Consider the following 11,489-nt stretch of genomic DNA (forward strand, 5'->3'; position numbering starts at 1 on the left):
GGCCTTAGGCCCACATTATCATCAGTGTTCCCACCTGTGTGTCTTTTGAGGTCCTACCTTCTAACAAGTGTTCCTTGTCTATGGTCTTGTTCATATATAGCCCCTTGTGTTCAGAGTTCTCTTGTCTGGTGTTGTAAATGGGTGTTCACGATGGTTTTTGTTCAGTTTCGTTGTTTTGTCATGTATTCTAGTTTGAGTTTCCAGTGTCCTGCTTGTATTTATTTTCAGATTGTGTGGTTTTTGGTTTTGTTTTTTGCTTGTTTTCCATAAATTCCTTGCATGCATGTCCACCTCTTCTGTCCTCCCTGCACCTTCCATGACACAGTACTCTTAAGTATTCTCAACATCTCAAAATATTTTTAGAGCATTTATGAGTTCTGTTTAACTTGATTTTTTGATGACCGGTTAAACAAAACTCCCCCCATAACTTACATCTCAAAGTAACAGTCAAGCTCCAAACCCTCAGATAGGCAGCTTAACTCTCTACCTCATTGAGAGCTCCACCCACAACTGTCCAGCAGCTAAACCCATCTATCATATTAGATGTGTTGCCCAAACACTTTATGAAGGAAGTGTTTTGGTTCCTGAGGACATACTTCAAAGAGTAAAGGGTTTTTTTACTTTCAGGGATCTTCCCTCAAGCACTAAAATGGCAGTATTTTAGACAGCACTATCCTGGATAACTACAGCCCAATCCCTAATCTTCCAATTATACGCAAAATTATTTAAAAAGTAGTTTTAGTCAGCATAGTGAATTTTTAAATGAACATTGTTATTATGATGACTTTCATTCAGGCCTCCGTTCATATTACAGCACAGAAACTGCCCTTATAAAGATCCTAAACCACATCCGTTTGAACTCAGATATCAATAAAATGTCTGTGCTAGTGCTTCTTGATCTTACTCCTGTATTTAATACTGTCAATCACAGTAACTCTAGACAGACTAGATCACTGAGTGGGGCTTTCAGCAACAGTTCTGATAAAGATCTAGACAACTCAAAACAAACACTGATTACCTGTGGTGTTCCACAAGGATCCATTCTTGGGCCTCTACTATTTATGCAAATGACACTCTGGACTATTTAGCTCTGTCACCAGGTAATGATAGCTGGCATTATTATTATTATTGGTACATTATAATATTAGCTAGTAGTGCCCAGGGTCAGAACAATATGGGGAGGCAGCTTTCAGTCATTATGCTGCCTACCTATCAAACTACATGAAGACGTTAGATTTGCCCGAAATATTACAATCTTCAAATCTAGATTAAAGACCTCCCTGTTCTCCTGATTTTCATGTGCCTTTGAGTAGCACTGCACTTTTATACATCCCTAATTTATTCTGTATCTTTTATTTTCTAGTACTTTTATATAAATTTTTTTAATTCAATTTTACTAGCCCTTTGTTTATTATCTTTTAAAATTTTAATTCTTCTACTGTAATTTTTCTGTATGGTTCTGTAAAACACCTTGAGTTGCCATTGTGTATGACAATGCTCTATAAATAAACTTGTCTTTGTTTACATGTGGCTTTTATTATGTGATAGTATTGTACAGAAAATTTGGAGGGCAGGAGTAATAAATGCAGAAATTAAATAAGGAGCACAAAGTTTTGTTCATAATTTATAACACCGGCATCAGTGTTTTTCTTTTTCATTTTTAAAAAAATAAATACTAGATGATCTACCACCAAATAACAAAAATAACTTAAAACATTTGTTGATTTTAAGAATTATAGTTAATAAATAATATTTAAAAAAGTACAAATTTGCAACATTTGGGCAAACTCTCAGGATTTGGACCAGTTCAGTGGGAATATCTCAAAGTCTACAATACATCAGTTTACATATCGTCGCTGTCCAATGAAAACCGTGTATCTCCAGTTTTGTGGATATTTAGTTTATCATTTAAATGCAGCAGATGTCCATCAAACTGTGTGAACATTTCCTGATGAATGGACAAATAGAAATGCTCCAAAATTACTTGGCATCACATGTTTTTACATTCACGTCCACTTAAAGTTAAGAAGGTTTTTCATTCTCCTGTTAAGTTACTGTTTTGCAAATACATGGTTTTTCATTGGACAGTGACAATATTTACTAATATGTGTATAATATCTCAAGTGAGGAAAAAATATACTTTGTGCAGTATTTAATTTATGACTTCTGTTTAAATAGATCTCTTTCAAAATAAAGTGTTGCTTTCTGGATATATTTATTTATCTTAATAATCAAATTTTGCAGTCATTTCAAGTTTCTCTTTGCAGTTGAACAATTTTTCTTAACTAAGCACCAGTATCTGTATACCTCATGTTTTCCTTAAAATAACTTTTTAATTTTCTTTTTTTTATGGTGTTGGAACTATTAAAATAATAGTATAAGAAGCTAGTGACCCACTATTTATATTTATATTATAAAGAAATATTTAAATTAATACATACATATCTATTTGCCATCTAATACATTTTGGGAGTGAAAAATTCAAGGATCCTCTTAGTCAAGTCTGTGTGTGTGTGTGTGGTGGTGGTGGTGGGGGGGGGGGGCTGTGTGGGTGTGTGTGTGTGTGTGTGTGTATGTGTGAAAGAAAAGAGGTGTCACTATACAGCACTGACCAATCCCACAGTAACACTGTATTTTGTGGCTGAATGAGTGACAATACTATTTAATAATAAACGATGGATCGTTCCTACCTTTGTTGGTCTTTGTTACTAATCTGTATCACGTTACTTCAACATGCAATAATCACAAATGAAATTTGTCCAAAAATGGAATTTATTCATGAATTTAACTCTTCTTTTCCAATGTGGTAGCAATGTATCAGAACTGTAGCAAGATCCTTCTATCTATCTATCTATCTATCTATCTATCTATCTATCTATCTATCTATCTATCTATCTATCTATCTACAAATACACTCTGCCCTTCTCAAAGCCCTTGGGACAAACACAGATCTACAGAGGTCAAATTATAACCACGGTCTCAGAGGTCTTTGCCATGGTTACCAATGTCACGGCTCAGTTACACCTGTGTTGGAAGGTGTGCACCATGCACCTGTAAGGTCCAGAGTGCACCAATCCGTTTTGTGTGTCTGTCTCCCACCTCTCTCTCTCTCTCTCTGCCAATCCTATGATTTCAAAGATGTGTGACTCAGTTACTTAAACCTTCCTTGTAACCTGTCTCTGCAAAAGCTTCCACCTCCTTCTCCCAAAAAGAAGAATGCAGGAAGGTTTCCACAGAGGATTTAATTGGGAAGCATTTTTTCACTTGCCCGTAAAACAGGTTTGCATTCTGATTATTTTTCACTCGATAGCAACCGTTGTGTTTAAGGAGCAGATGTGTGTGAGATGCTCTTGCCTTTTAGTAACATAAAGATTGCAAAGGACACCACAAAAACGGCAGAAATATATTAGAAATCATATGATTAATCCACCTGCTTTTACTAATTTAGACTCAGTTGCTGGAAAAAAACCTTGTCTACAAAATGATAACTTTACAGGAAACATTCAGTATTTCAAGGTAAGTAAATGGAAAAAGACTTTTTTGCCAAAGTTCTTTTGTACCATTTTTTTGGGGGTCCATTCATTGTTAAATGTAGTTAAAAATTAGCCGTTACAAAATGCCATTTTGCTCCAACAAAGACAAGCTACTGTGCAAATGTAATATATAATTTTTTTGTATTTTTAATAACATAAATACTGAAAATTGTAATTATACACAGTCCCACTGTCCTATACAAGTGTAAAATATTTGAAACCATTTAGAAATATTACCTTCCCTTTAAAAAACTTCATCACAATTGGACCAGTCAAAAATATCCAAAATATCTTAATCTACCTTTGAATTCATTTGTAACTATTTTGGATGGGCAACAGTTTTCTGTAATAAAACTCACATACTGACATAGTACTGTGGAAATTTTAAGGCACCGGATTTTAATTCCAAAATCAAATGTGTTGTGAGCTACTGTGAAGAACAAAGACAGTTTCCAGCTATTCTCTGTCATCGTGTGGATTTGTTAAATCAACAGCACACTTGATGTAACACAATGAAGGATTTATTAACTGGTAAAACTAGTTATTGGACAATAACCTTTAATGATAATTGAATGAGATGAGGAGAGGAAACCAACACATTCACACACAGAATGAATGTTTACTGTAATAATATTATTTGTCTTAATCCTAATAATTGGGGGTGGTTTTAGGCAAATAAAGCCTTACTGCTCAAAAAATAGATTTTTAAGTCTCATTTTCACATGAGCCTTAAACATTTACACATTACTCTGTTATTAACCAAAATAAAGCAATGATATTCTGTCCATGTAAAAAGCTCTCTCCCAACAGCAGTTATCATGAAAATGTAATTATTTGGCTTTGGAACAAGTTGCCTGTTGAAAGATACGGTGTTCGTTTTCAGAAATGAACACCTTACTCCTGTCACAACAAAGCGGAAAACAGAACAGACTACTCTTACATTATTTTCTACTTTTTTATGACCTTTTTTCCCCTTTGATACTTTATTTATTGGGTTTTGCTGTGCAGCTTGGAAGTCATTTGCGGTCTTTAAATGTGCTTCTTACATATAGCTGACTAGATTTATAAAGTGTAATTAATTATGTCATCAGCGAATTAAACATCCTCATTAAGTTGACATTATACATACAAATAATGATCAGCAGTGACCTGTGTGAAATCTGACAGGTATAACAGGATCCCTGACTGAGAGTGAATGAGAGTAACAGTTTACTGCAGTCCATTTCATTTATGGTCCATAAGCTGTGTTTAATCCCAGTGGTAATATTAATTAAACAGTTTTGTGATCTCTGTTTTGTTTAGTGACATTATCAGTTTTAAATAAACAACATTGCTGCTGTCATTTTTCTAAAAAAGAAAAAGAAACACGAGAAAGAGAAATGAATTATAGTCTCTGTTCCATGTTGCACAATAGACCACTTTTAAATAGTACATATTCTACCCCTTTTCCATGAATGAACAGAGTTCTGGGGTCTTCCTGAAACACCTGTGACATGCTTTGGTCAAAAATACCACAAGGATCAAACACCAAAATGACCAAAAACATTCAGACAGCTCTTTACAGATCGTCTAGTTTCAACACCCGCTCCTTTAAATGGCAATGAGTCACAGCTCATTTGGAGAAGCTCTGAATTTTAATTATTTTCAATTGAATCTCTTTCTTATTTGTTCTTGTTTTCACCATAATTATCGAGCTCTTATATCCTCCATATTTTGTTATATTTCCCCAAAATTAAAAAAAAATTGGATGCTGCCTAAATGTAAATAAATATAAATAAACAGAGTGCAATGACTTGCAAGTATCAGATTTAATTCACAGTAAAACATAGAACACATATCAGATGTTGTTTGTTTAAGCTTTTTCTTTGTTAAGCTTATGGGCTTAACAAAAGCGGATGTGCATCCAATGGTTCAAACATTGTGTCCTGAAAACGTTGCCATGTATCAGGACGACAATGCACCAATACACACAGCGAGACTGCTGAAAGATTGGTTTGATGAACATGAAAGTGAAGTTGAACATCTCCCATGGCCTGCACAGTCACCAGATCTAAATATTATTGAGCCACTTTGGGGTGTTTTGGAGGAGAGAGTCAGGAAACGTTTTCCTCCACCAGCATCGCGTAGAGACCTGGCCACTATCCTGCAAGAAGAATGGCTTCAAATCCCTCTGATCACTGTGCAGGACTTGTGTATGTCATTTCACTTCCACTTGTGTTGGCCTGGGCTAAAGCGGATGGACACTAGTGATGTGCGGATCGATACTGAAATATCTATACCTCCAATACCAGATTTTTATTCTCTAAAAATTGATTCTCTAATCAAAATATTGATACTTTTGATACTTCGGTCATTTGAGGTAAGGTATAATGTCATTAACAGGAACACAGTTGAAAGTAACTAAACCATTATACGCGGTTGTTGGGAACTACTTTTTCTTCCACCTGGGTAAGTGCGCAATGCGTATGTGCACCGGCACACTGCTCAGTCATTCAGTCTGTAGACAGACACAGTGGCAGAGCGTAAACGGAGCTCCACACACAGCCAAGAAGGCGGCAACACAGTAAACTTTGTGGAACACCTCAGGTTAAACCACAAAACAGAATTTCTAGCGGAGTCCTTTGGTGCCGCAGGCAAGAACTATCCAGGTACAGAAGGAGAAAATGTGCAACCTAAAACGGCACTAAGCACTGTTGCTGTTGGAGTTGTTCAAATGAGTAAATATGGTTATGAAATAGTTAACGAAATAAACACATGCTTCAACAAATAGCTACATGAGATCATCTTGGCGTAATAATATATTACTGAGATAATCTCACACAGGTAAAAAAGCCTAGATTAATTCAGGTAAGGTTCCCTAAAGAATCATTTAAGTGGATTACATAGACTAGTTGTTATTAAATTATACAGAGGAACTGCGATAAAACAGCCATGGTGAACCTTGAAAAATATATACTAAAAACGATGGATAAAAATAAGGTTTTATCTATAAAATATATCCATTATTATTTATAATCCGTCTAATTTGCTTTAACTGTTAAAAGACTGTGTCACCATTGGCTGCAGCACAAAACTCCGGCTGCTGATTGGCTGAATAAAAGTGATAATCAATTAGAAGCGCGTTCTCGGTTCAGGAGCGGTGGAGTATCTGCCCCTCCCTCAGGCTGAGAACGAGGTGCGGAATTTCTGTTTGTCTCAAATAGATCATCCGTCCTAAACGTTAGACCTCAGAAATACGGAATCAAACGCCCCCCCGTATCAGTTCCAAACAGAACACTGCGTTCAGTGTCCAAATACAGTATGGATGGCGACCTTAAATCAAGAATAAACAATAAATTGCTATTTTTTTTCTAAATCTGTTAGACAAATCTACACAAGAAAAAACCCTATTAATTAACAGGGCTTAGCCCTGGATCTTTGCAAACCCAGCCAACGCCCCTGGACATGGACATGTCTACCATTTCTCTTCTTTTAACAACAGTCTGTAAAGGTTTTGTAAACTAGTTGCTGGAGGTGTCGGAGATGATTGTAACGTACATAGTTTTGTATTCTGTTGTGTACTGTTTCTTATTTGTGCTCCCCGTGTCATGTGACTGTTTCCCGTCTTGTGTCTGCTTCCTGCTTGTTCCCTGGTCATGTGATACACTTCCTTTGTGTTTCTAGTGTCACATGTCTTAATTAGTGTCCAGGTGTTTCTTGTTTGAGTTGTCTTATAGTCCATGTCTGTGTTTCCTGGATGTGGGTTATTGTGTATGTTTGTGGTCTGTGCTTCTTTTACTTGGTTCTGATTTCTGTTGTGTTCTACTTTGCTCTCTGTTCAGTGTTTAGCTTCTTTGTTTTGTCTTTAGCCGCCTTTTCTGTCCAGTGTGTTTAGGTTCTATGTTCAGTGTTTAGCTTCTCTGTGTAGTCTCTAGGCCCCTGTCCAGTCCGGTGTCTTGCGTCCTGTTCCCAGTCCCGTCTTGTCTCCATTTCAGTCTATGTTCCCGTCCAATGTCCAGCTCCCTGTCTTGTCCTCAGTTCAGTCACATGTTCCTGCTCCTGTCATGTCCCAGGTCCAGTCGTCTGTTTCCATTCATGTGTCGTCTCCTGTTACTCCCCTTTGTCAGTCTCCTGTTTTCCGGTCCCGTCATGTCCCCAGCTCCATTTCCTGTCTCTAGTCCTATCTTGTGGGGGAGTTATGTAATGTACATAGTTTTGTATTTAACAGTGTGACTGTTCCCCCTGTCTTGTCCCTTCCTGCTTGTTCCCCAGTCATGTGATACCTTTCCCTTGTGTTTCTAGTGTCAGGTGTATGTTTGTGCTTCCCTGTCCTTGTTTCTGATTCCTGCTGTGTTCTATTTAGCTGTCTGTTTAGCTGTGTTTAGTCTCTGTTCAGTGTTTAGGTTCTCTGTTTAGTCTTTAGCCCCTTTTTTCTGTCCAGTGTGTTTAAGTTGCCTGTTCCTTGTTTAGCTCCTCACTTTGTTTAATGTTTGTTTCAATGTTTTTGTATTGCATTTTGCTCAGTGTGTTTAGTACCCTTGTTTAGTCTCCAAGTCCTGTTTTATGTCCTTGTCTCTGATTTTTTTTAAACTGAGTCTTCTGCACTTACCTCTATCCTACTCCTTGTCCTTGATCACTTGACCAAACCCTGCGTGACAAGAACTGTTCTCCCTTTTTTGTCTCATGTAGTATTCCAACTACTCAACAGTCCTGGGTTGTCTCTGCTGATTTTTTTTTTCATTTCATGATGGACCAAATGTTTTCTACTAATGAAAGGTCTGGAATGCAGTATGTGGTGTAGCACTATCTTGCTGAAATATGCTAAACTTTCCCTGAAAGTGACGTTGTCTGGATGGGAGTACATATTGTTCTAAACCCATATATATACTGTTCAGCTGTTAATGCCTTTTACAGATGTGTAAGCCCACCATGCCATAGGCATTAATGCAGCCCAGTACCACCATAAAATGCACAATTTTACATTAAGCATTTTTCTAAAATTGTTACATAATTTTTTTAAATGTTTTTCACAGATTGGTGAACCTTAACCAATCTTTGCTTGTGACAGACACTCCTTGTCCAAAATGCTCCTTTTATACCCAGTCATGATGACTGCGAATTGCTCCTCTGGCTGTTTTCTATTTATAAATACCACTTACTTACTTTCCAGCCTATTGTAGTCAGCGTCCCAACTTTTTTGATATGTGTTGCTGCCATAAAGTTCTGAGTTATTTTTATCAATAAGAAACTTTCGACATCTAAAATGTACTATGTTTTCTTTTGTGTTGAAAACATGGGTCTATGAGATTTCCAAGTCATTGCATATTGCATTTATGAACATTTGACCAAACCTTTTTGGAATTGGGGTTGTAGACACACAACAGTTTATTAAACTGGCTTGTAACTCACTCACATACAGTGGGAAATTGTAATCTAAGCGTTACTATGCCTCACAAACATTCCCATGTAGGGAGTGCTCCACAAGAGGGGTCCTATTGACCTTTACACCAATGACATTACATGCCCTGGATTTTATGATGCAGATTGTTGAGTGGACTTTTTTTACTACTAATTTGTGTTTTGTATTTTGTTTTTAGTCTGGAAAAGCTGCCAGGACGATCTGAGCATTGCCGATACCGTCCCCGCATTTGCTTCCTCCTGTTGCTGGTTTTAACACTCCTGATTTTCTACTATATTAATTACTCAGAAGCCCCGGATATCTGGACCACAATCGACAAAATATACAAAACAACCAACACAAGGACAACTTCACCTGCATCCTTTCCCATTACACCTACTGAGCCAGTGAAAAATGACTTAACTACTGAAGCCCCTGCAACAACAACAACATCAACAACAACAACGACGACAGTAGAGCAATGCACTGCTGAGACAAAATACCATGTGGCTTATCCTTGCAGCTATCAGTACATAATAAATGAACCGGATATATGCCAGCAAGATGACCCCTTCCTGGTTCTGATGGTACCTGTGGCGCCAAGCAACAGGGAGGCCCGGGACGTGATCCGAGACACCTGGGGTTCTGAGAAGGTGGTCAAGGATAAGGTGGTGAGACATTTCTTCGTTCTTGGTCAGTCTGGTTCTGAAGGCAGAGAAGAGCAACAGCAGAAGTTGTTGCAAGAAAGTGAGGAAAACCATGACATCATACAGAGCGATTTCCTGGACAGTTACAACAACCTTACCATCAAAACCATGATCATCATGGAATGGCTGGCTTCTCATTGCCGAAATGCCTCTTATGGCATGAAGATTGACTCTGACATTTTCCTTAATCTGGAAAATTTGATCAACTTGCTCCTTAAAGCCCCCAGACAGAACTACATTACAGGACATGTGGCCATAAATGCCAAAGTGAATAGAAACCCACAATCAAAATGGTACTTCCCAAAAGAAGTCTTCACCGATGACTATTACCCAACCTACGCTATGGGCTTAGGCTATGTCTTCTCCTTAGACCTTCCAGAAAAGCTTATCAATGGCTCCAAAAGTGTCAAACATGCCTATATCGAAGATGTGAACATAGGACTGATACTGAAGCATGTAGGAATATCCTATAGTTATTCACATAACAGCCTGTTCAGTTCCTCTCATGCTCCTTATGATCGCTGTCGTTTCTCAAAACTCATTGCAGCACTGACCAATGGCATAGAAGATCAAGTAAACTTTTGGAAGGATCTAAAGAAACCGGATCCACCTTGTCAGTAGCCAGCAGTAGATGACTGACTTAGAGAAAGGGAATAAGTGCTGCTCAGTGAACAAAGCTTCAGAATTCTTCCAGATAGAAAAAAAAAACAGCATGAAAACATGTCATAGGATTTTTATTGAAGATTCTACAGATCTTACCATGAAATGTTGTTTACAAATCCTTCCTTATGGATAATGTCAGATGATTTTTACATGTTTTTTGTTTCGAGATTTTTGTTTCTAGGATGTTACAGACAGGGAGTGCAAAATGCCAAAGACTCACTGTCCAAATTATTGGGTACACATTGTATCTCATTGTCCATATTATCAGATCCCTCATCCTATCCGCACACCGATTATCAGAGATGACCTCTAGCAGCATGGGTCATTCTGTAATGGTTTCATACCCTAATTAAAATAACGACCTACTGCTTGTGAAAACTTAAACTTAATCATAAATCTGCACCATGTCCTGTTGTGAAAGTCATTATGCTTTGCCCTACTCATATACCCCCCCCCCCCATTCCTTCCAAGTCCCACTGGATTTGTTGAAGGTCAAGACACGGTCAAAATACATGTGTCTAAAATTATCCAAATAAATACATTTGCTACATGTAAGATTACTGTGTACACAAATTACTTTCTGTGAAAGCAAGCTACTCAAGCAGTAGACCACTACAGACAAAGCAAATCTATTTAGAAAAATATTTATCTCCAAAATAGTAACTTTACAGGAACCCGAAAAAAGCCTTCTTAACTTTCAGTGGAAATCAGTGGAAAAATATTTTATTTGTATATTATAGATATAAAAAGGTAATATTTATACTGGTCCGTTTATCGTGGACTTTTCACACTATTTGACGGACAGCTGCTATTTTCAACATTTTTAAATAATGTAAACTAAAAAATCAACAAAAATTAAAGTAATGGTTTTTCTTTGGACAGCAACAAATATATGGGGTGAATGATGGTGAGGTCACCTGTCCTACAAAGTCGGTTCAAAATGCAGTCGTATTAGTCTGCCTGTAGTTTACAAGAGGCTTTATAATGACCTCCTGATTCACAGGATCTGGCCACATTTGGAGGAAAAATGTAGTTTGTATGTAATGTAATGTTTACCACAGCTGTGATTTCTGAAATCATCATTCATCAGTTTGATAACAGAATTATGGCACACTATGCAAATGATGTCATCTCCACTTAGAAACAGATGGGTAATCTGTAATTGCAGAATTAAAATTGTAAGTGGAACTGATGAAATGGACAATCAGA

At 37.3% G+C, this 11,489-nt stretch overlaps 1 protein-coding gene across 1 annotated transcript; it reads left to right on the forward strand.

The window, feature by feature from the left end:
* The first annotated feature begins 8,187 nt into the window (after positions 1–8,187).
* Positions 8,188–10,727, forward strand: LOC136672282 (beta-1,3-galactosyltransferase 1-like). The gene is made up of 2 exons (XM_066648273.1): positions 8,188–8,288; positions 9,110–10,727. Exons 1-2 carry the CDS (start codon positions 8,257–8,259, stop codon positions 10,236–10,238), a joined length of 1,161 nt encoding a protein of 386 aa, XP_066504370.1. The 5' UTR covers positions 8,188–8,256; the 3' UTR covers positions 10,239–10,727.
* The last annotated feature ends 762 nt before the right edge of the window (positions 10,728–11,489 follow it).

Source organism: Hoplias malabaricus, chromosome 16 (assembly GCF_029633855.1).
Source record: "Hoplias malabaricus isolate fHopMal1 chromosome 16, fHopMal1.hap1, whole genome shotgun sequence".
NCBI lineage: Eukaryota > Metazoa > Chordata > Actinopteri > Characiformes > Erythrinidae > Hoplias > Hoplias malabaricus.